General features: G+C 43.1%; 1 protein-coding gene across 3 annotated transcripts in view; it reads left to right on the forward strand.

Moving 5' to 3' along the window:
* The window catches only part of SERINC5 (serine incorporator 5), an 87,848-nt gene that overhangs the window by 53,245 nt on the left and 8,919 nt on the right, over positions 1–25,684 (forward strand). For all 3 annotated transcript variants that reach the window (XM_082836370.1, XM_082836369.1, XM_082836371.1), the window contains exons 3-10: positions 3,224–3,402; positions 3,877–3,959; positions 5,395–5,488; positions 11,121–11,332; positions 12,859–12,954; positions 15,433–15,559; positions 22,037–22,103; positions 24,989–25,028. In XM_082836370.1, the coding sequence (XP_082692496.1) occupies positions 3,224–3,402; positions 3,877–3,959; positions 5,395–5,488; positions 11,121–11,332; positions 12,859–12,954; positions 15,433–15,559; positions 22,037–22,103; positions 24,989–25,028 (898 nt within the window). The remainder of the gene's footprint in view (positions 1–3,223; positions 3,403–3,876; positions 3,960–5,394; positions 5,489–11,120; positions 11,333–12,858; positions 12,955–15,432; positions 15,560–22,036; positions 22,104–24,988; positions 25,029–25,684) is intronic.

A 25,684-nucleotide genomic window follows, 5' to 3' on the forward strand; every position in this document is an offset into this window, starting at 1 on the left:
TCTTTTTCTAAAACCGGGATGGAGCTTGGAACAGCAAATATTTAATCAGAGCAGATTCCCCTCACTAAATCTTGCCAGCTTGTTCAACTCGGAGATTCTTTGCCTAAAAATATTCACCACGTACTGAAGGCTAAATGACTAAGTCACCCACAGAGCATAAAGCAGGTCTTAGAATTTGGAGCAGGGGGTTGTTTGCCTACTGATATTTTGGATGAAGTATGCAGTGCCACATACTCACCCTTTGATGAGCCTAAGGGCCTCTGGCGGTAAACAAGGGTTTTAGGGGAGGGGGGATTTGTGGGGGATGGTAGGGTAGGCGTTCAGGCCTGCTGGCAGTAACGTTCTTCTTGAACTGATCTGAGAAGAAGAGAGAAGTGGGTGTGGGGTAGGGAGGTGGAGAAGAGTCTAATCGGGAAAGATGGGCTGGTGTAGACGAAAGGGATGCTGCCATGCACGTGTTACAGTGGAAGTGAGGGCGGTGGTGTGCAGCAGGGATTAGCTTTGCTGATAGAGTGGGACACGGAAGGGAGGGAAAAGAAGAGTTCCATGAATATTACAAAACAGTAAATCCCATATGAACAAAACAGGAGTAAGTGAGGTGGCATGGAGCCTCCTTTTACAGATTTAATGCAATGTTACCTCCTTATTATCGGTACCACTCATACGGGTGCAGCTTTTGTTTCCTGCTAGAGGTTCTGAAACGTTCACTTGTGTGGCATCCCCCATCACTTCAGTATATGAGGATCTTAACCATGTGAGTTTGCTCACTCACTGTGAAACACTGCTAAAAGTTCAAGGTCCTTCAGAAGGCCCTTCCTGACTTCTCATTACCTGTGTGAGGGCACTTCCTGTATCCTGTATCCTTATCGCTATACTGAAGCAATTTCCAGACCAGCCGTTCTCACTGGGATGCTTCAAGGCGCTTCCAACCCTATATGTTAAAAGCAAACTCCCGATCTGTTCTTTTCAGTTCCACTCTTCGTCCTCTGCCAACCCTACTCCCCCACCACCCCAAACAGCTTTAATAAAGCAGAAGAGAACCCTCCCCCCATCCTTCACTTTTCTCGCCATCCCTACAGTCCTGCCAACTATGACTTCTAGCCACAGAATTTCTGTTTTCTCTGCTAGTAGTTTACCTTCTTCGATTGTTATCTGGACTGTTAATCCAGTGGCCCTCTAATTTATCCTCCTGCCTCAAACCTGTCCCTTTCCCATATGTTCTCCACTCTGCAGCAAAAGGCATTCCAGCTTAAATAGTTGTTTCCCTTACAGGGTGGGAGCCAGACTCCTTAGCATGGCATACACCTGGCCCTTCCCACCAAGACCCTGCCTTCTTTTGAGCTTCATCTCTTGCCAAGGAATGCTTTTTTAGCATAAATATGTCCCATGCAATATTCAGTCTAAGTATGTCCCAAGTGTTGTTATATTAAAAAATTAGTTATTATTCATCCAAAATTTAAATTTAACTAGACATTCTGTATTTCATTAGGCTTAGTATTTTACCTGGCTTGCTCAAAAATATAGTAGTGTCTCTCTTTATGCATTTATTTCTTGCTCTGATCAAAAAGAAATTGGAGTTGCAGGAACTTGCTGACTGCAAAATATTTGGCATTTCTTTATGAAATCTTTTTGTTTTTTTGGCTGTGCCACGTAGCATGCAGGATCTTAGTTCCTCGACCAGGGATCAGACCCGTGTCCCCTGCAGTGGAAGTGCGGAGCATAACCCCTGGACTGCCAGGGAAGTCCCATGAAATCTTTTATAGCTATTCATGGAAATGGAGCTATCCTAATAGGGTCTCAGTATTAATGCTTTTTTGCCTGAGACACTAATTTTGAAAAACATGCTTTGTTTGGAAAAGCATGTTTGAGATTCAGGTGTAGTAATGATTGCAGCCCTTTTCTGAGGGAGGGAACCCTAGTGGAGGAAGATGAACTGCAATTAAGTGTAGTCTTCCTTCTGTTTATGGAAATCTTAATAACCTCCACTGTTGTTGTTTCTTTAGGATATTTTCTGGAGAAGAAACTAAATTATCATGCTTCAGTTTTACCTCTAGTTTTATGTCATTTTTTTTCCTGGTTTTTTTTTTTTTTTTTTTTTTTTTGTCTTGTGAGTAAAGGCTGTAATGTGATTTTCAACTTATTTTCTGTTCTAAAGAGTGTTCAGCTTTGATGTTGGTAAGAAGCAAGTTTTTTTTTTAACACTGACTAAATCTTTATTTTCTGACATTAATAGAAACGTGCTGCTTGTTCTCATAATGTAAGATTTTAATTATTCTGATAATGTAAGTGGGTTTTTCATTAAAACCTTCTAATTGTACTAGAATAAACCATTATCAACATTTATCAGAAGATTAAGGTCCGTAAATAAAGAGCTCCAGTGGATCAAGAAAAAAAATCCAATTAACTGCCAATTCACAGAGAATAATACAAATGGCCATAAATTTAAGAAAAGATGTGAACCTTACTAGTAATGAGGAAGACGGACATTAAAACAAGATAGTGGTTTTTAACCTTTAAATTTGGTGCTCAGGTTGGGAATGTGAGCAGTCTCAAATATTACTGGTAGGATGTAAAGGCAGCCTTTAAAAGTGTGATTTGACTTTATCTCTTGAAATTTTAAAATGTAGATACTACTTGACCCGCTGATTTCATTTCCAGGTCAGGAGCTTATCCTATATAAATAATGGCATATGTGCAATTATTCTCCATATTTATGCATTTCAAGAAAAATATACCTGTGGGACTTCCCTGGTGGTCCAGTGGGTAGGTCTCCGAGCTCCCAATGCAGGAGGCCTGGGTTCGATCCCTGGTTGGGGAACTAGATCCCACAGGCCGCAACTAAGACATCTGCAGGCCGCAATGATAGATTCCGCATGATAGATTCCGCATGCCGCGACTAAGACTGGCGCAGCAAAAATGAATGAATGAATAAAGAAAAATATACCTGTGTATTATAAGTATCATTTTTTAAAACTCTGATGCTGGATTTCAGAATTCCTTAGGAGTAAGTGGAGGTGGAGTGGTATGTTATGAGCACTATATTTTTAAGAAAGATTCAGAGAAAGAAAGAGGTCTTTGGAAGAGAGACTTTCCTCTCAGTCTTAATTTCTCTCTGCACGTGGTGTATTTCACATTGGATTTTGACTTGTAGGCTGAAAGAACACTCCATTGGCAGCCCTTCTTTTCCTAGTTTTAACAAATTACTCTTTGTCTTTTTCTTCAGATCCCTTTTTTCGAAGATATCTGTAAAGGCATTAAAGCTGGCGACACCTGTGAGAAGCTGGTGGGGTATTCTGCGGTATATAGAGTCTGTTTTGGAATGGCCTGTTTCTTCTTTATATTCTGCCTCCTGACCTTGAAAATCAACAACAGTAAAAGTTGTAGAGCCTATATTCACAATGGGTGAGTCTTTGTGGGGATCCTTTCACCCTTCCTTATATTCAGAGCAACATTCCAGGACCTCTTCCACTCTTCAGACCCTCTGACTGCTTTCCTCTAGTTGAAATTGTTGACACCGATTTTAGGGAAGGTGGAACTTATACTTACCACACAGTGGCCTAAGAACTGGAATCCTATTTGTAACACCTGGTACCATAATGAGAAATGCATTGGAGATAAGAGTTTATTTCTTGTACCAAGAGCTTCCCCCAGGCCACTTCCACCCCTGCAACAAAATGGTCTTGCACAATCAAAGGCCACACCGAAGTCTGTCTAATTATAGGAAAAGGCAGTCTCCAGTCACTTAATTACTTCCCCTCCATTTGGAGAGAACAGAATCGTGAATTGACACGCTTACCTCTAAGAGGTCTTTTGTCCTTCCTTGAATATCATTTAAATACATTTCCTTTTTTTTTTTTTTTTTTCCTTCCCCTCCAGCTTTTGGTTCTTTAAACTTCTGCTGTTGGGGGCCATGTGCTCAGGAGCCTTCTTCATTCCAGATCAGGAGACCTTTCTAAATGGTACGAATGGGGTGTTGGGGGTATCTATTTATTGTGTTTTTATTCACTTTGTAAAACTGTTCGAAAGCGTAGTCCAGGGTGCCTTTGATATTGTAGGTTACTAACTTTCTTGTAGCTTAAAAAAAAAAAAATCCTGCCTCAGCTGCCCACACTTCACCCACCCTCTGTACTTCCTCCCTCCCCCCCACCCACCTCCACTTCTCCCTCCCTGGGAGGGGTGAGAGGACCTTTAGTTACTCTACCGGTTCAAGAATTGAAATTAAGGTTATTAGCCTGAAGGGAAAATGAAGCACTTAAAACTTGTTTGAAAACTAGTTTAGCATGTCAGCGTGACCCAGGGAGACCTTGTTCTTTCTGAGCACTGCACACAAACCCAAGGCTTCTTAGCAGCTTTAAATCTGCTGTAGCTATAATGGGGTAAGAAAGGCATCCTCCAGACCATTTCTAAACTTTCCTTATGTGAAACTGTACAACACTGAATTATATCCCTTATCGATAGAACCTACCAAAGTTATTTAATATAATGCATTCAATCATAGCTGAAACAAGGGGCCCTTCTTCATATGAGGTAGGGAGGAGAAAAAAAGCCTGAGTTTTAGAGGTTCAGAACACTGTTCAGACCCAAATGGATTCACTTTCCTTATTAAGATAGTAAAAATACTCACATTGTGAATAAGGAACAGCCATAGTCCCTCAAATAGCTACATATCAGGTTCCAGCTAGTTTCTTAGGGTCATACCGGTTTTATGTACTCCTTAAGGAAGTTGTATCCAAGTTGTCTTTTTACCTAAAATACTGGTAACTAGTTTTCTATTCTCCACAGAGGTCCTTGTATATATTAGAATAATATACTTAGAACGGGACGGGACCTAGCTGTCCATCCTCTAGCACAGCTCAGTTGTATTATAGACAACCCAGAGATGTGATGCGCTTATCCAAGGTTTGGGCTTCTCTGTGGCCGAGCCAGAAGTAGAACCTGAGTCCGTGGCCCCCCATGTGAACCTCATTTCCTCACTGGACATTGGTGGGTCTCTATCCGGTGAAATTTGAATCCTTGGTTTTTCTGGCATTGTGTGATTTTACTTTTAAATTGAGGGTCATTGTTGATTTTATGAATTACTGCATCTGTTAGGATATCTGGCATTTATTTATAGCATGGGGGTGAAGCTTGGATGCTGTGGATTGCCTGTGTTCACATCCCAGCCCCACCCTTTACTGGCTATGGGACCTTGTCAACTTACGTGTAGACTCTCAGTTTTTCTCATCTGTAAAGTGGGTGTAATAGCAGTACCCACCTTGTAGGGTTGTGTGGGAATTAAATGTGTTACCGGTACAGGGAGCCTGCAGTAAAAAATTAACTGTAGTCATTACTCTCATTTGAGTTAAACACTTGGGACAGTCACCTCATCTCCTTTCGGACGGTCTTCTTTTGCAGCCTGGCGCTATGTGGGAGCCGTCGGAGGCTTCCTGTTCATAGGCATCCAGCTCCTCTTACTTGTGGAGTTTGCACATAAATGGAACAAGAACTGGTATGTGCTTTTATGGAGAGCTTCCACGTGAACTCACTCTCTGACTCACAGGAAGTGCCCATTGTTGACAGGAGCTCTACCCCGAGTTGTATTGCCAGCGATTAGCAGCCTGCTTACACCAAAAACAAGTTTTGCTTGTTCTCTCCCTTCCCTCCTGCTCTTTGGACCTCTTCATTTACTCCTCTCCCATACTGTTCTCCTTGCCTTTCTACTTTTCCTTTTTCCACTTCATTGCTTTTCACTCTTTGGCTCTCTTTTCCCTGCACCCTCTCATTTGGGCTGTAAGACTTAGCCACACTCAACCCCACTGCTGGCGCCTCGCAGCCCCTGCTCCGTGCTTGCGTTAGTGGCTGAAAATTTGGGTAGGCTTTATCTGAGGCTCCCATCCTTAGGAGATTAAAAAGAAAAAAGTACTTTGGAGCTGGAGGTTCATTTTCTGCAAAGAATATTCAATGAAATAGTGCTTTTCTTTTTAAAAAAATTTTTGTTCCTTCTCAACTCCTAAGAGGGGAAGGACCCCTTCATTAGGAAGATCTGTTGTTCTACCTTAGAAAGCCTTCCCGACTTTAAAAAAAATACAGACCCTTTTTAAGTGCCTTGGAAATAGAATTCACATCCTAGAATACATGGAGAATGCCAAACTATTAATGGCTCGTGTTATTTCTTGCTGAGCCACATTGAGGAAGTGACAGCTAGACAGGGGTCCAGCTCCTTCGGTGCTAAGGCCAGGTTGACTCTCTTTGTGACTCTGGGCAAAGCACTGAAGTGCTCTGTCTTACTTTACTTACAAAATATGAATGAAAATAACTGCCTGCTATATCCAGTAAGGCTTTTGTAATTTTGTAGATTTTGTAGGCATCATGTTATTTTGTACTGTTTGGGCGGGTATCTGAAAGTTCTATATGAATGTGAGTTTTATTTTTTATTTTGGACAAAACAAAATATACTGTCCAAATTCTCTCAAAACACTTTTCATCCTGATTATATTCCTCAGCTTGGTAGTAGTAGTAGTTGTTTTGTTTTGGTCTTGTTTTTTTTGAAAATCGAATCATGAGATGCCTGAGTGAAAAGATAGGTTAAACATTTTATTATTTGGTAAATATTGGAGTAAGCACCCAAATACCAATTTAAAAATGTTTGCAGCACATTGAATAGTCATACAGGTAGCACTACAGGCATGTTTTGGTATTTTTTCAAATTTTTATTTTTTGGGGGGGGGGCGGGTGCCGCGCTGCGTGGCATGTGGGAATCTTAGCTCCCTGACCCGGCATTGAGCCCGTGCCCCCTGCATTGGAAGTGCAGAGTCGTAACCACTGGACTGCCGTGGAACTCCCCTCAAATCTTAATCTCTATGATAATACAGATTTCTAGGTCTGAGTACATATATAAGTTTATTATTGCATGCTGTCCTGCATTTTGAGTCACCCCTGAAACCTAGTATGTTTGGGGCTTCTACTAGATCTTGTTTCGAGGCAGCACAGTTTTCCTAAAGATAAGTCAAATGGTTGACTATAGTTTTACGTGACCCTGTTCTCAGTTATGCAGAAGAAATATGCACAATAAGTTGGCATTTTAATTGATTAAATACCATTCTTTCCATTGATGATGATTCTTTTTTCCGGGGGCGGCAGGGGGGGGGGCGCCGGGGGCGCTGTACCACGTGGCTTGTGGAATTTTAGTTCCCAGACCAGGGATCAAACCTGGGCCCTTGGCAGTAAAAACGTGGAATCCTAACCACTGGACTACCAGGGAATTCCCTGGTGATTCTTATGTACTTTCATTCTGAATTTTTTATTTGACAAAAGGAATGCATCACACTGTTTTTTCTAAAATTTTTACAAATAAACTTCGAGTAAGGAACTTAGGATAAAATATTAATATCTTTGATACTGAGTGCCTGACTTGCCCATTAAATAGTATGCTTCCTTGAGAATACTTGTGCTTTTTTACTCTGACTTTAATGTTTTGATTGATTCTGAAGCCATTTTCTGGGACTAGTTATCGATGCCAAGTTTTAACGGGCATTTTGGAAGAGTTTGATTGCTTTAAAAACTTTCCAGAAACCACCCAATAGGAATGGCTTAAGAGCTTTGCAACGATTGATGTTGCTGTTGTCCCGGCTTTGAGGCCAGTGTCCCAATAAAATCTCTTTTGTCCACATACTCACAGCTGGTTGGTCTGCCTAAAATTAGGATTAAGCTAGGAAATGTACAAGTATTGTTATTTTTATGTAAATTCATCTAATTTAGTTTAAGAGTTTGTCCGATCAAAAATTGATTCAAATTGGGCACCCTCCAATCTGGCAGATAGAAAGGAGCTCCGAGGAGCTGTACAAAATAAAAGACGTTTATAGGCAGCAGAGAGCAGGGACAAGGAAGTTATATTAGGCAAAAAAGCAGGTTGGTTATTGTGAGGTAACTTCCCTTCAGGGGATGGCAGGCATCTACCAGTTAGGTGACATAACTAGTGCTAATCAGGGGATTCCTGATTGACTGGTTTAAGATTCCGTTTCTGCGAGAGCTGAAACTCTAAGTTGTGTTGGTTTGGTGATGTGGGGCTTAGCATAAGCGACTCCTTTCTAAGCCTGTTGTCTTGTTTTTGACACTTTCTAGGTCAATTTTTATAATTCGAAGCATCAGTTCTATATTAAAACTGAAATAACAAAAAGTAAACAGTATATTTAGGTGTTTCTTTTTTGGAGGGAGTTGCATTTTTTTTAATTAATTTATTTTTATTTTTTTTGGCTGCATTGGGTCTTTAGTTGCGGTGAGCGGGGGCTACTCTTCGTTGCGGTGCGCGGGGGCTACTCTTCGTTGCGGTGCGCGGGCTTCTCATTGCGGTGGCTTCTCTTGTTGTGGAGCACGGGCTCTGGGCACACAGGCTCAGCAGTTGTGGCTCACGGACTCTACAGCATAGGCTCAGTAGTTGTGGCGCACAGGCTTAGTTGCTCCGCGGTACGTGGGATCTTCCCGGACCGGGGCTTGAACCCACGTCCCCTGCATTGGCAGGCGGATTCTTAACTACTGCGCCACCAGGGAAGCCCTATTTAGGTGTTTCTAATAAAGACCGATTTTCTAGATTTTATTTATTTATTTATTAGATTTATTTATTTATTAGATTTTATGGATTTTAAATTAATATTGTTGTTGGGTTTTGTTTACTCCTAACCCTAACCCGAAGCCTGAGCCCAGACATCTTTCCTAACCTGATAACCTGCTTGCTTCTGTGTCCATACACTCCTCCCCACTGCCTGGTCTTTTTCTAATCTCCATCCAAGTGCTTCTTATTGAGCACTGATTCAAAATTTTTGGAGTATTAACTGTGTGCCGGGCACCAAGAGTATAAAGATAATAAGTCACAGCACTTATTTGGAGTGTCTATTGAAGGTGTCATTGGGAGGACCAACTGAGTCTGGAGCAGCAGGAATCACAGCCACTCTGCCACCATTGCTGCCTCCAGTTATCCTCTGACAGTTGGCAGTCCTTGCACCAATATTCATTAAGCACCTATTATTTGCCGGGCACTTGACAGTAGGAGAGCAGCAGTGAATGCAACCGTGTCCTGCTCTGTGGAGCTTACATTCTCCTGGGGAGAGGGGGGATAGATAATCAACTTATAATCAAGCAAATACGTACTAGGTTCAATGGTGAAAAGTGCTCTGGAGAAAAAGAAAGGGTGTGGGAGTTGGGGTGAGCAGAGCAGGGAAAGGCTTTCATGACGAAGTGTGAGGGAGACGAAGGAAGTTGGGGAGAGCCTAAGGCAGGCTCGTGCTGGCTTCTTTAAGGGGCACAGGGACATCCACTGTGGCTGGACCCCAGTGGTGAGGGAAGAGTGCAAGCCACATGGTAGTCAGATTCTGATATAGTCTGAAGTTGGAAGCAGTGGAATTTGCTGCTGGGGATGGCATGGTGGTGGGGAGAGGAGAGGAGCAGGGAGAGAAAAAGACAGCAGTCAAGAGCAACTGCAGTTCTTTAATCTCCCCCCACCCCCACCCCTAATGGGAAGAGTGGAATTGCCATGTGCTGAGGTTGGGAAGATCACAGAAGAGCACGTTTGGGGATGGAGGTTTGAATATTGGGAAGTTAATCTGGACCTGCCAAGTTTGACATGCAGATTAGACCTCCAAGTGGAGACATTAACAGTTGGATAATAGGAGCCTGGAGTTGAGGGGAGAGGTTAGGGTTGAAGATTTAACCTTGGGAATCTAAGCATAAATTAACTGTTAAGAAAGTCCTTCTTATAGTAATAACATAGCCCAAAAGACTAGTGAGGAAACAGCTGGACCCCACCTACACACTGGTCAGCAGTGTTCACCTTTTTCTACTTAATCCGTTTTCTCTCCCTGTCGTCGATTACCATTTGGCTCCTTCCTTTCTCTAGTTTCATTTTCTCTTCATTTGCTTTGTGTGCCTTCCCTGTTAGAATAACTGTGGTCATCGGAGCACCTGGCTCCGTTTCAGGAATATGATGGTCATTGTCATTTTGGCCTTTCCTCCCTGTTTTCTTTGTCTCCGGGCTGCAGTAACTTCATAATTGAAACATTTTAGCTGGGTTGCTTGAACACTCTCCAGCTTTGTGAAGATAGTGAGTATGTTGCTTTCTCTGTGAAGGTTTGTGAGAATGTGGTTACAAAGGGCCATTGAATCCTAAGGCAGATGACAGTGATTCAGTCCATCCCCCTGTTGTTCTGTCCTCTTCACTTAGCATCAATAAGCCCTCTTTTCTTTGTTCTGAACAGTTTCTGTAGATTGTTAAATCACTACTTATTTCTCCCATCCCTTTATTAATGTTTACATAAATCAGAGAGCACATTAACCTCCTCTTTTAGATTCTTTATTGTAAATTCCATTAAAATTTCTACTCTTTTCCCGGCTGATTTTATTCTCCACCCCCCCCCCCTTTTTTTTTTTTTTTGGCCGTGCTGCGTGGCTTGCGGGATCTTAGTTCCCCAACCAGGAATTGAACCTCGGCCCCTGGCAGTGAGAGCACTGAGTCCTAACCACTGGACCACCAGGGAATTCCTGTCTTCACTTTTTCTAATGTCAAACTTCTTAATCATACCTGGCATTGTTTGGGAGAAGCAGTACTAGTACAGATTCTCCTTTTCAGTGCAGAGACAGAAGAGCTGAGGTCAGCCAGTCTTTCTCTGGGTGAAGTTCATTTGCTTCTCTCTCCCTAAAGGGAAGATGAGTGTCAGCAGGAGCTGCTGGCAGCACTTGGCTAAGAGACTGGCACCTCCAGGCTCTGTGTTTATGGGGAAAACTCCAACTCCAGCAAAGAGCCACTTTTTAATACTGTCAAAACCTGTCCCAGGGTAATTGACATCCAGAATGGGGAAGCTAGAATAAAGTCTGTGGTGTATTCATTTTAGCTGATGAATACACTTGAGTCAAAGATGGAATTTTATCAGTGTTTAGAAAAAATTCTATCCTTGAGCCAAGAAGTTTTTGCATGTTTACCTGTACCTTCTAGCTTCTAGTGGGTAAAATGATAGGCCTTCTGGATAACTCATTACTATGGGCTGGGGCCTGATAGCATTAGTGAATAATGCCTGAGGGATGATAGGTGCTGTCGGAGAATCAATTGACCTGTCTTCTCTCCCCTTCCTCTTCTCCACTTCCTGGAGAAACAGGACCGCAGGCACAGCTAGCAACAAGCTGTGGTACGCCTCTCTGTCCCTGGTGACTCTCATCATGTACTCCATCGCCACGGGAGGCTTGATTTTGATGGCAGTGTTTTATACACAGAAAGATGGTTGCCTGGAAAATAAAATTCTTCTGGGGGTAAACGGAGGCCTGTGTCTGCTTATTTCAGTGGTAGCCATCTCACCCTGTGTCCAAAATCGTAAGCACAGTTTTTTTTCCATTCTTATTCATATTATAAATGTCTTTGAGCAACACCCCTCCCTTTTTGGAAATTATGGTCATTCCTTAATTTACCATGGGTGGGTCAGCAATAGGAAAGGTGGGACCCCAGTGTCCCCTTCATGCCCCACACTGGGGCGAATGTGATAGTCACGCATGCCTTGTGTCCAAGATTTGAGTGTAATGAAGCCAATAAATAAGGAGATAGACGTTGCCATCACATAATGTACTACAAGGAGCCTTTCAATGGAAAACACCTTTAGTGGATATTTAGCTCTTCTCTGTGATCTCTGTGTAAAACTTGAATGAGTGAGAAGGCTACGGAAGGAGCTGTTCTGGGGCTCATCTTTCACTTAAGACCCCTGTGGACCACAAATTGAGGACAGCGTGGTCCCAGAGTCAGGAAGCAGGAAATCCGATCCTGGCTCTGCCAGCAGCTAGCTCCGGGAGCTAACCGTTCTCATGCCCCAATCCTTCCTCTGCGAAGCCAACAGAAACCTGTGAGCCTTATCTTGCTCATGGTTGTTTCAAAGCTAAAAGGAAGAGATGATGGAAGTTCATTATTGAAATTGAGATGGTTATTACTCCTCCAGTTCCTTTAATTGATCAATTAAGAATTTCCTAAAGCATTAGTATTCAGATTAAAATGTTCTTTGGGTTAAATCCTACTTTTTGGAATAGTTATAATATTTTGAAATATTTGGTTTAATGCCATTAATTGTTAAGGTGAGTCTTATTCCCATGCCAAAGAGCAACATTATAAAAGGGCCTATTTTTTACCTTTATGGGTCATTATAATTTAATAATTATAACTCTGGGAATAAATTTAATCAAATGGAAGACTGGGCGAAACTAAATCCTTTTATGTCTGCAGGTGGTTGAAAATTTCACCAAAAAAAGGATAAATCCCTTTTATCACATCTTGGTTACTCTCAACCATCCGAACAGTTTAATTTAAATATTGTAACATTGAAGCCCATTTCCCAGTGAATGCTCAGTCCCATAGCCTTCTTCTTTGGTTTGGACCAGCTCTGGTATTCCCAAAGGATTTTTTGTCCATTGACAGATATGAGCTTTCTCCCCATCTGGAATCCAGGCCCTCCCTATAAAATCCATCATTTACCCCACTAAACTATGTGATCTCACAAATAACGACGGTAAATTTTCTTTGGAGGTTTTGTGATTTAAGAACTAATGTTATGAACCTCACGGAGACCAGGCAATATGTTTCAGTACAGCTGTAGTTATTATCAAAATAGGGTGTTGGGAGAGAACTCGGTAGAACTTGTCATCTCTAAAACAGCAGTTAGGTTCAGTGTATCACTCCCCGCCCCGCCCCCTCCCCAAATGTTTTGGTGTCATCTGAGAAACACATTATGTACCTCTTCTTACCTTGAAGGGTGGGGCTCCAAGTTGGAGGGATATCATTTGGGGGAGACCTGTTTTTTTAAGGCACATATGCTTTCTCATCATTGATTTAAAACACTGTCTCTTCTCATTCTCCAGGACAACCGCACTCTGGGTTACTGCAGTCGGGTCTCATCAGCTGCTACGTCACGTATCTCACGTTCTCAGCTCTGTCCAGCAAACCTGTAGAAGTAGGTAAGCCAGCTTGTTAGGGAGCCTGTGCTTGCAGGATGAATGTTGTCATTTGTGGAGTGAGCACTATGTCTCTGTGAGCTATCGTTTAAGTATCAGGGATACGACACATCAAAATAGAGAGATGATCTAGACTTCTTCATTAAATGAGGTCCTCAACATGGGATATGAACATGAAACTTCCTTCTCCTGAGTCTTCCTGCTGTTCAGGAAAGACGTGAACTAAGGAGGGCTGTTGAGTTTGCTTTGAGGCCTAATCTGCATTTTCCTGCTCAGAAATACTCAAATGTTCAAGAAATAATCAAAAATATTCAAGAAAAAATTTTTTGCTCTATTTTTTTTTACTATTATTTTTAGATGGTTATTAATTTTCTTTAGGTGATCATTTCTCTGACTGTAACAGAGAGTAGAAAGAGCATGGGAGTGGTTCTGCCACTTAAGTAACTTGTATGAAGTCACTTTTCTCTCCCTAGATATCTCGCCTTTAAAATAAGATTTTTTTTTTTTTTTTTTTTGGTTGCATCTGGTCTTTGTTGCTGCATGCGGGGCTTTCTCTAGTTGCAGGAGCGGGGGCTGCTCTTTCTTGTGGTGCGTGGGCTTCTCACTGTGGTGGCTTTTCTTGTCGCGGAGCACGGGCTCTAGGCGCGCGGGCTTCAGTAGTTGTGGTGCTCAGGCTCAGTAGTTGTGACCCGCGGGCTCTAGAGCACAGGCTCAGTAGTTGTGGCGCACGGACTTAGTTGCTCCGTGGCATGTGGGATCCTCCCGGACCGGGGCTTGATCCTGTGTCCCCTGCATTAGCAGGTGGATTCTTAACCATTGCGCCACCAGGGAAGCCCCTAAAATAAGAATTTTAATTATTATTTTAAGAAGATAATTAAATAAAATTCTTCTTTTATAGGGTGGTTTTTAAGATTTCAATGAGTATGTGTGTGTATGTTAGTATAAGTACAGTTCCTGGCATGTAGTAGGTGCTATATAAAGGGTGCCTATTATTCTTGTAGAGTGGTTGCAATGAATATTTGAGAACTATAAAAGCACTATTATATTATAAGCTTTCCCAGTAAAGGACCAGATTTTCTTGTGTTGATTTCCAAACTCATTATATTTCATCATCTTTATCACTTTTGTGATATATAAATGTGTATATAAATGTATACTCATATACATGTGAGTATGTTTGGGTACATTTTATCTTATATACATCAGGTGAAATACATGTACTCTCTTTTCTCTAGAATAGAAAATTGAAGTTGTTTTCCTTTTTTAAATTTAGAAAGCAAATGCAAAGATAATTTGAAACTTTTAGCATATACATGTACTACATATGGGTCTTGCCTTTATAGCTATTTATAGTACAATGCAAATATAATTGTACATCTTATATTAAGTATAGTCTATCCTGGATATATTTTTTTTAAATCTCTCTTGACTCTAAGTTTATTTAAGTCTACTCTATTTAAGACTTTTATGAGTGTTTTGACTATTTATGTATTAATCTCTGTTTTTAACTTAACGGGGTTTTTGGTTAGAACATTTTTCTTTTTAATGGCAGGTATCACTTAAATACAGAAAAAAACTTTTGTTTTTAATTTTGGGTGGTACTACTTAAATAGCAAAGTTCATATTTTGGTCAGTTTTGTAAAGAAAATTTTCATTGGCCTAAGAATAAAGATTCCTTAAACCACAGCACACACAGTTTACAGTTTCAAGTGGGAGCACCAGTAATAATTTTAGTCCAACTTTAAACTCTTAGAATGTGCATGTTTGTAAAATGGTTTCTAGCCTGTTATTTTATGTTTATGTTCCTTATTTTGGGGCAGAGTTGGCAAACAGACCCAGCTTGGGTGTTCAAAATTGAAGACTCTGTGATAGATAAAAAGTAAACGACTAGTGATGGTAATATGATACAAATCTTTGTTATGTAGCCTCTCACAATTTTTTAAAGCTCTAGACCACTTGAGGAGGTTCCCAGGTTACAGCCGTAAGATGTCATGACTGTCCTATTACCAACAGTAAAATGACTTCTCATCTGGGTGGAGGCTGTCGGCCAGATAGCAGTTCCTGCAGGTTCCTGTTTGATGTAATAGTCTTGACACTCCTCCAGGGAGGATAGACATGGAGGATGCTCTCAGTTAGCTGCACGCTACCTGCCAGTCAACTGAAAAATGACCTAAGTTTACCCTTTACTATCGTTTCAATAGTACTGAAAAATAGCACGACTCTTAGGAAGTCCTGGGACTGAAGATCCCTTTAGCACTAAGCTGGAACCCGAGGGTCTTGCTCCGAGAGGCTTCCTAGGTGGCAGAGGGTGCTTCACAGTAGTAACAATCTAGTCTGAGTCGAGTGGGACAGTAGAGGAGAAGCTTCCAGTGCTGAGTCTCACTGTTCTGCACTGCATGAATTTTCCCAAAGTGAATGCATCCTTGAGTTACAGCGGGCTTTTCTAATGTGTCTCTGATTCCTTTCCCTTTTCTTCACAAGTTCTAGATCAACATGGGAAGAATGTCACCATCTGCGTGCCTGACTTTGGTCAGGACCTGTACAGAGACAAAAACTTGGTTGCTGGACTGGGTACCACTCTGTTGTGTGCGTGCATCTTGTATTCCTGGTAAGTTTCAGGAGTTACCTAAGGCCATCTTTGCAGACTTTAAAAGTATAAGAGGAGAATTTAAATACGTTTTAGCAGTGGGAGGCAGCCAAACAAATACCATCTGAGGAAGAGGGAAAATGTAGCCTGAAGTAAAAAGGTGGTATTACAGCATGAAATCTAGGTGTTTGGACTTCATTTGCCTAACTTGTATTTCTATGTGGTAAATAAAATAAATATATATGGTACGTTGCAATGCTTTAATAGACGGTTGAGTACTACTTGCTAAAGCATTTTTGGAGGGTAAGGGAGCACAAAGTGAGGAAGAGGTGGAATGTGCCAGAATGTTTTGGCAACTTTCTACTCCAGCGGAAATATCGTTTGTTCTCTTGTTGATGGAAAGAGTAAAAAGTAATCCATGCACAGTCATTTTGTGCTTGGTCCGGGAAAGACAGGAAACATCCCTTTTCTTTTATGCTAAAACCCACATTGCTATTAAGGAGGCGAAGTCATTCCTCCAAAAGTAAGTGTGATACATAAACAGGCTGTGTTGCAGATGCTTGGGGTGAGGTTTATTCCACCTTCAAAATCTGTAGAAGATACGAGAAGGAGAAAAGTAAAGGGTAGGAATGATAAGTTTCTTACTTCAGGTACGTATTTCACTGATGATCAAGCTTCCCTTTGACAGTAACCCTTTCATGTTTAGGTTTTACTCTTGTGTTTTACATTTCGTTTGTTATATTTCTTCTTTATTTTTATTAAAAAAAAAAAAAATATATATATATATGTATATTTATTTATTTTGGTTATGCCGGGTCTTAGTTGTGGCATATGGGATCTTCATTGCGGCATGTGGGCTCTTAGTTGTGGCATGCATGCGGGATCTAGTTCCCCAACCAGGGATCGAACCTGGGCCCCCTGCATTGAGAGCATGGAGTCTTACTCACCGGACCACCAGGGAAGTCCCTCGTTTGTTATATTTCAGTGTCTAAAAATTTCAGCTAGTCACAGGCACATGGTAATCTTCCTCTGGCCAAAACTGTACTATCCTGCTGGTGATAGCTTGTATAAATAGAATGTCTCTCTGAGCATGTTGGCTTTTTCTCTTAGAGCTTCTAACACCCCCTAATGCCATAGAGAGAGACCAACAGACATAGATGACAGACGTAGACAAGAGAACTGAGTTTTATAAAGCACGTGTTCACAGTCATGCATCAAGCTTTCAAATGCGTGCAAGCTCTCAGCCTGTCTGTGATGTGGTGACAGCCTTTCCATGATGCAGCAGAAGGGACTGTGGTGACCGGTTTCTGGCCTTGCACCGTTATTAATTCCATACTTGTTCACTGATTCGGGCCCTCATCAATGAATGTTTTCAGGAAAGCCATAAAGGCCACCCACATTTTAATGCTGATTCTCAGCCCTTCCTTTCTTAAGTTTTTCCTTCCTGAGTCTGTTATTGTTGGGCTTTGGGGAGAAGTGTCAGCAACATGTCTAATTTTGCAATTTGTCACTCACATTTTTTTCTGCATTGGTATGTAAAAAAATACTGGTAAATCCGGTGAGGAGAAAGTAGGTTACGAAACTATAAGTGTAGAATATTCCATTTTTAAAATAAAATATAGTTGTATTTACACATGTAGAAAAACTCCTGGAAGCAGATAAACCAAGCTTGTAAGAGTGGTGGTATTAGGGATAACTTTTTTTCTGTTTTTTTCTTTAAAAAAAAAAAAATTTTTTTTTTTTTTACAATGAGCTAGTGTTTCTTTTGTTTGTGCTATCAGAAAAAAAAAGGCTGTAAAGATATTGGATACAAGAAAATCATGTGTTTTTTGAGTTGCTGAATGCCTAATCCTGCATGATAAAAAATGTTTGTGCCCTTAGATAAAAATAGGGCATAGATTTGCTATAAGCCCATCAATGGAAAAGATGGCAAAAATGCTATTTAATGTGCTGATGGAACTGCCACCAGTGGTGTTGGTTTGTGGTATGGAATTTCCACCCTGTTAGATTTTCACTGCCACCCTTGAGTGAGAAATGATGAATGAAACATTGCTCCTTTTGGAATTTAGAGGCACTTTAGTGGAGGTTGGTAAGGTCTAATCTGATATTCCTAAAAGATAACAAATTTCAAAGCTGACAGCTGCTACTTAACATCTGTCTAAATGCCAGTAACAAACTTTTTTTTTTTTTTTTTGCGGTAGGCGGGTCTCTCACTGTTGTGGCCTCTCCTGTTGCAGAGCACAGGCTCTGGATGCGCAGGCTCAGTGGCCATGGCTCACGGGCCCAGCCGCTCTGCGGCATGTGGGATCTTCCCAGACTGGGGTGCGAACCCGTGTCCCCTGCATCGGCAGGTGGACTCCCAACCACTGCGCCACCAGGGAAGCCCAACAAACGTTTTTGAATGCTGGTAATCAAACTGCAAAACCATAGTGTGCAAAGGAACGAGGAGACAGAAAACAGCAGCCACACCGAGTGGAGATGAGGAGTAGCCAGGCAGCTCCAGGGTATTGGTGTAACACATGGCGCGGACACACTGCCTGGTGATGCCAGGTGATTCCTCAGGGGTCAGTGAAGTGCTGCACAGGGTGGGGTGAGGGTGTCTGAGTGACTGATGTTTGCTCTGATTACCCACCACAGCTCCAGGAGGAATGGGCTTTGAGAACTTTATACCAAGCATCTTGGAACTCAAGGGGTACTGAGTTCAGCCTAGGAGGGCCTTGAACAGGGAGGTGTGAGAGGTGACCCAATTAGGAGTGTTTCAAATCTTGACTTTCCTAGACTCAGAGGATTGAGAGATTGGAAGATACTACAGAAGGAGGCTGCGCTGCCTGGGCGAAAACTGTCATTTGAAGATGATTGCAGGAATATCTAGAATTCTCCATAGACTCTGTAGGAAGCCAGAAGATTGGGTGGTGTGTGCGTTGAAGGGAGAAGAAATCACCTGTTTTCAATGGAAGTCCAGGATTGCTTGGGATTGGGGTTAACTTTTTTTGGTAAGATCTTAGAGGCTCGCTGTGCTATGTTCTCACCCAACTGGAGTCTCCTCACCCCCGACACACTCTCTCTCTCTCTCAAACACTTCTTTAGGAGGCTCTCATGATGACCTCCAGTCTCAGTTTCTGGCTCTCTGTCCCAGGTCCTGCTTCTGGGCACTCACTATGAGGATGTTTTACTCTTGGCTGTCTTAGCTTGGAAGAAGGGCTCAGCCAACACTCACTCGCCAGCTTTCCAACTGAGGCTGCCCTTTCTCCCAAAGCCTCTTCTACTGTACCCAGGCATTATGCTGTAAAGAAATGTCACAGCCCGGACCCCGTCAGGAGTCCCCTGATGGCTCTTTCTATAAGCGGGTGCCCCTGTACTCCCTTAGGCCTGGATCCTTGCTGTCATAGGCCCTGGCCTCCTCCACCTATTCCTTAAGTCCCTCCTTGGTCTCTAGATTTTGATTGAAATTGTTATTCTGTTGGATTCAAGTTCACAAACTGTCAGATGAGACAGGATCATGGTGTCGATCAAGTTCAATTCCCTCTTGGGAATTCTCTGACGGTCCAGTGGTTAGGACTCTGTCCTTTCATTGCCGACAGCCTGGGTTTCATCCCTGGTTGGGAAGTTAAGATCCCACAAGCTGTGCACCCCCCCCCCAAAAAAGAAAAGTTTAATTCCCTCATTGTATACATAAGGAAAATTGAGATGTGGAGACTGCTCCTATATTTCTCCCCCAGTTCAGGAAACCTTTCCTTACATCTCCTTTGCTGGCGTATTGGGAGAGACAGGTTCATAGTCAGTCCCCCCCCCACCCCACCCCCACCCCCCCGCCCTGGGAAGACTTGGAGTAAGGTCCTTCACTTAGGTGGAACAATCAGCTGGATGACTTGCATAATTGCATTATTAGGAGGCATTTGTGCTGTAAAATGTTCCCCGGCTATTTCAGTTTTAGCTATGCTTAAGAGAAAAAAATAACTCTTTTTACAGCTGTCTTAGGAATTTGAGAACAAAATTGGAAAAACTAAGAATCTTTAGTAAAGGTCAAACAACTTGCTAGTTCCAAATGGGACATTTCACAGCACTATAGCAGACCATATGGAAATAGGTGCAAGATTGGTAAGATGGCACTGGAGAGATTGGTTTAAATGGAGAAAAGTTGGCAAATCAAGGAGGGTTATCTATTCTTTTGGTGTGTTCTGGACCTACTGCTTTTATTTAAGAAGGGGGTGGGGGGAGTACCTTTTGGGAATCCTGTTACTGCCTAACCTGCCAGCTAGAAGTTTTCATGTCTCTGCATCAGGAACATGTTGAGGACCCCTTTCCACCAACTCTGGTTTCCACTGGGAACGTAACTGAACTTGATTATACCAAGTCTGAGAACAGTCACGGGATCTCTCAAGGGCCCTGTAAGTTTGTCGGGGGCAGAATCTGTGGTCTCCGATAGGAAAGTCTGGACACGTTGTCTAGAGATTTTCTGTGACCTAGTGGAGTTTGGCCAGTTCCCGAACCGCTGAAGCAGATGTGGAGGGGCACCTGCATTGCAAATCATTCTTCCAATATGGAAGAGATTCTGGGCATGACAGAGGTTGGGAGGGGTTGGGGGTAGCAGGGAGGCGTTTTTCTTTTTTGGTTGTCACAACAACTGCAAGATGCCCCTGGCTTTTGGTGAGAGAGGTCTCGCGATAGTAAACAAATAAGGTGATTAGACCTTCTCTGTCCACTGAAGCATTGTCCCAACCAAATGCTGTCAGGCTCCTCCCACCCCCACAGGAAGTACTGGGTTAAAGTCACTCAGGCCTTAGCCCTGGAAGGGAAGAGGTTATGGATAATCCGGGAATTGTTGTCTTGTGCCGACCAGATGGGTCTTAGTAATAGCCAGAGTGCAGACAATAAGAATTTCCTAGGCTTTTAAAGAGTTTGTAAAAACAATATTTTCTCAGTAATTTTAAGAAGAGTGTTTTGTGGGTAAAGGCCATGATTGAATAAAGACCTTATTTTATGGTAACATCTACTTATAGAAGTCACATGTCACTAATGATGAACTGATTATAGGTATTTTTAGAAGAACAAAAGCTTCCCCTTTTAAAGTGCTCTCTGATGATGGAAGCAAAGTGGCAGAGGTGCCAGGATCAAAAGCTTTGCTTTTCTGAAACCATTTTATTCCCAAGAATTTATGAAATGGAATATTTATTTGAACTTTTTAAAAGAATAAATATCATCTTTCAGATGAAAATTCCAGATATTGATCTCTTCCTAAAGTTAAGTTACATTTTCCTCCATGGAAACGATATACTGTGTTAAATCGTAATTCATATGCACAAAATGGAGCATACCTTGAGTGCAGGAGCAAGGTGTATGTGTTTCTTGGGTGCACAGCCATTGGGAATTGTTTCTATCATTCCTCAGACCAGGTTCAAAGTCAGGAAGTGGGAGTGGAGTGGGCCTCCATTAACATCCATCTGTTCAAAGCAGATGTGAAAGTGATGCCATTGGACTTGAGTGGACCACAAAAGAAGCAATGCTCTTGGATCCCAGAGGACCTTTTTATGAGGAAAACTTTTTATTGTTTATTTGCATCTCATTGATCTCTTCTCTCCTTGGGAGCGAGGATGAGAATGAGCAGAGAAGGTAGTGCTGCGTCTTGCAGTTTATCTGGTTGAAATGAGTCTGCTAATTCCTGCCTCTCCACTAGCCCCTCCGCCCCCAGGCTACCGCATTTGCTGCAGTAGGGCAGGGATTGTTGTGTGTTTCACCGAGTCCCCAGTGCTTAGAACAGGGCCTGGCACGTGGCACACCTTCGGTAAATATTTGCTAAATCAATCTGTAAAGATTCTTCATATATGTTGAATATTTTTCTATTTGCTTAAAATGGTCCTTTATTCCCCCAGGAAAAATAAATACTTTTTTTTTTTTTTAACCCCTGTAAGCCAGATTTTATAACATTTTACCTCTCTAGGCATGGGGAGAGCGGCAGGAAGAATTTTTTTTAATCACACTGATAACTACTCTGTGCTGAATTTCCAAACAGAAAACCTCGCTCTGCCAAAGGCTGATTATCACAGAAAATAGTGATGACCTTTGCTTTTCATGCCTTTGCATTTTGTTGCCATTTCTGGCTTCTTTCATTGCTTTTGATCCCTTCTAAGTGAGACTAGTCAAAGGGAGGGGAAAGATAAAAATGAAATCTGAAAATTATTGGCATTTGAGGGAGGAGAAGCGGAAACCAATAGTGAAAAACAAGATAATAGGATCAAAAAACGACTTTTATCTTTTTTAACCTATAAACTTCTCTTTGCATAAAATGATCTCATGCAACATGGGAAAAAAACATCAGCCATCGAACAGGTCAGGCAATTTTGGAATAAAGTGGGTTGTTAAAATAGACAACTTGTATTTAAGCAGGACTGTAGGTTAGAGTGAGCCTCTCACTGGAGCCTCCGCCAGGAGACTCTGCCCTCCTTCTGTGTGATATAACACGTCAATAGGCCTTGCTGACCTTTTTTGTTTATCTCTTAGTTTGACATCGACGACCAGATCAAGTTCGGATGCTCTGCAGGGGCGGTACGCAGCTCCTGACCTGGAAGTAAGCTTATTTCCTTTTCTGGCCCTGCTTCATCTCAGAAGACCCATTTTTCAGAAGGCTTTTTATGTGTTTATTTGCATCCTTAGTGGTCTGTATTCCACGATCCCATTTTTCTCCTCAGGAAGGAATACAATTTTCGTCCAGGAAAAGAAATGTCCTGAATATACTACAGGATTAAAATAAATCCTTGATCTTCCTCCAACAAATTTGGCCTCTGGTGTGGCATTCGGTCGCCCCACTCCCACCAGAGGCCTGGGTAGCTCGTTGGGCTGCTCTTTGCTCGTTTCCTCTGTTGTAACAGAATGTGTGCGGGTTGTCTTAACTTCTAGCCCATCCCCCTCGTCTTTACCTGTCTGCCCTCTCCGTACACAGCACGGCCATGAGGTCATAGGGTAGCTGTGGGAAGGAGAGGGGAGGAACGCGCCTGCGCTCTGTGCCGTCCTGCTGGGCACTGTCTGTACGTGAGCTTGTTAACTGCAGCAGCGCCAGCAGGCGGGCCATCCCATGGGGCGAAGAAGAATGGTGAACAGTCGGCGTCCGAAGAACCAGGCTGGTCAGCATTTGCCTGTCGGTCAGCAGAATGTCATTTTCTTTCTTGTGCAAACGTCTTTTTTCTGGGGCCCTCAGTGGAACATCCACCAAGGTCACAAAAGGTCTGATCAGATGGAGGCAGCCAGGAAGAGACTCAGCCCTGACCCCAAGAATGGAACGAACAGGAGGTTCCGATGATGGCTAAGACTAGCTGTGTTCTAAGCGCTACATCTGTGACTTCACTTAATCTTCAAAGAAACCCAAGGAGGGTTTTATCTCCATTTCACAGAAGGGGGAAAAACAGAAAAGTTAAGTCCTTGAAACTTTTGATTTGCCAGCGTGTAAACCGTGCCCTCTGGTTCCAGAGTCTATGCTGTGTTCGTAACCACCACTGCCCGAGATTCAGCTGCTCTCTGCTGATTCTGCCTGGCGTCCAACCCCGGCTGCATGGAGGAAGAGCCCTGGCGTCTGTCCAGATATGCGCACTTTGTTCTGCAGTGGGTCTCTGGGGATGGCCCTCCCTGCACCTGACCTGGAGATAGTGGACCATTATGAGGGGTTGTCAGTCTGCCAGTATCATTCACCAGCTCTTTCTGTCTCTTGAAGAAGGAGAAAACTGTGCTGAGTTTGAATGGGTTACTGCCTATTCTCCAGAAGAGAATGGCCTCTAGAAGGCAAGTGGTCGTTCACACCGCTGACTGGGTCACCCCTTGCTGAGGTTGGACCGCTCTGGCTTCAATATCCCCATTGTGTACACAGTTAAAGTGCAAAGAACAGCAAGTCTCCAAGTTAGATTTAAGAGAGGATGTTTTTCTTCGCATTCCAAGGAAAGAGCCCCAGCGTTTCCCTCTGAACTGGAGAGCACACAGGATGGAAGTTGGTTTGCTAACTCCTTGCCTCACGTTTCACAGGATATACCTTTGAAAGAGAGAGAGAGTCATTTCTTGTAACTTAAGCTTCAAAAGAACTGGGACCCCAGCATACGATGTCTTGGCCCCATTGAATGAATTAGTGAATCTTAGACGGTATCACTTGATCCAAGATTCTGTCAGGGCCAATCCCTCTATGACAAGTTTCCTTGATGCACGAAGGAAAAAGGGCTTGGCTTTGAGATGTATAAATGGGACGAAGGCTCAAGCTCCCACGTCCTTGCCCCTGGCTCTCTGTTCTTTGTCGTGAAACTGTTGTTAGCCGGAAAGTGCTGAGGACCCAGCACTTCGCAGACTGTCTTGGCGTGTGTAGCATTTCTTATTCTGTTTACCAGAGTACTTCTGGAATCATGGAGTAATTTTTCGTAACCTGATTTTTTTTTTTAAATTGTTTATTGTTTTGAGTAGGTCAGAAACATGGCATGACATTTGGAAGGAACCAAGGACTGTTAAAGGAAAGCATCCCATCCATCGCTGTCCCCAGCACCCCTGCCCCCATGAGGCAGCCAGCGCAGAGCCCGATTTTCATAGGAAATGTGGGCAGGCCTCCTGGCCCCAGATCCCGTAGTTGTTTTACCCTTTCTGAGTCTGTCAGCCCCACCGTCTCCCAGATACCATGTGCTGCCTATTGGGGTTCACTGCGTTCCTCTCCCAGGTCTGTCACCTAATTTTGTGACTTCAGGCCAGTTATTCAGCCTGCGGGACCCCAGTTTCCTCACGTGTAAACAGGATAATGATCCCAGCCCCAGGCGCTGAAGAGGATTTCATCAAGTAGCAAGTAGAGCAAAGCACCAGGAGTGCGCTCCATGAGTGTGGCGACCTTGTCTCATTCGCTTTGTGTTCCAGGTTGAGTTTTCCAGAAGCAGCCACCGAGGCAGAGCCTGATATGCGGATGTTTATTAGGGATCGACATGTGTGGAAGGAGGGAAGGGGGCAGCATGGGGCAGAGGGTGAGGTCGAAGGGCACTGCAGGCTGGACAGAGCCACTGCTCACCCCCCGGGCACTTGGAGCAGATACACGACCCATCAGAGCTGTGCCCCAGGGGTCAGTGGCTGCGCCTTTACATCCCTGCCGTGAGCGGTCATTCTGTGTGGGTTGCCCAGGATAGGCTCCCTCGAGGGTGGGGCAAAGCCTGGAGCTGCCTTCTAGAGCCTCGCAGTAGCGGAGCGAGCACTAAGGGAGCACCTTGGAACGGGATCTGGGTGGCTCACCTCCATGTCCTTATTTCCTGTCACTAGCCCCCAGAGCGTCTTGGAAGAACACACGTGATCAGAACCTTTCGAAGGAGTGAAGCGTGCAGTTCGGGGCTTGGGATATAGTTCAGATGGAGAAGGTTTGGCACATAGGTGGCCTTTAGTTCTTAACCAATGTGGAGATAGAAAAGCAGAAAGCAAGCCGCCTGACTGTTGGTTTTGCCCTCGCAGGTAGCCCGGTGTTGTTTTTGCTTCGGCTCTGGTGGAGAGGGTAAGTAGACAGCTTTCCTTCTGTGCTCCGTGTGGCCCTGCAGACCTGTAGCTCTAGTCTGTAGGCATTTGGGATTCAGGCACAAATAACTTGAGTGGTGAGAGGAAATTTTTATTCCAGAGCTGGTTTATTGTTATGTGTTACACTTTACGCATGCTTCCCAAAGGGTTGCTGGGATTCGTTTGTGTTGATATTCTGGCAAGCGAAGAACAGTCTATATTTTGGGTCATGTTTATATAAGTTACATTACCCAGTGAGATTTCGAGGAGCGGGAGGTGCATTTTTTAAAGGAATGATAGAAAGAAAGAACGAAAGATAGAACGAAAGAAAATTTCTTTCGTTCAGCTTACTTTTCTTCTTGAATTAGAGCATCCCAGGGGCTTGAGAACTCTTGCTCTGCCCTCTCATTTTCTTCTGAGCTTATAATACGTTTCGTGTGTTTAAGGGCTCTCTTCTGTTAAAATAAACGTGACCGACATTAGGTAACTCATCCTGTTATAGAAGGTTTTGGGGTGAGGTGGGCGTTTGGGGCTTATGGCATAGATGAAATTGCCTGAGGGTACAAATGATTTTTGACAGCTTTTCTACTCAACAGCCCCTGGGATGGAAACTAGCGAGTGTGGCTTTGCGAAAATGGTCAACATGCGTGTGTTCAC

The sequence above is a fragment of the Leucopleurus acutus genome (assembly GCF_964270905.1).
Source record: "Leucopleurus acutus genome assembly, chromosome: 3".
Taxonomy (NCBI): domain Eukaryota; kingdom Metazoa; phylum Chordata; class Mammalia; order Artiodactyla; family Delphinidae; genus Leucopleurus; species Leucopleurus acutus.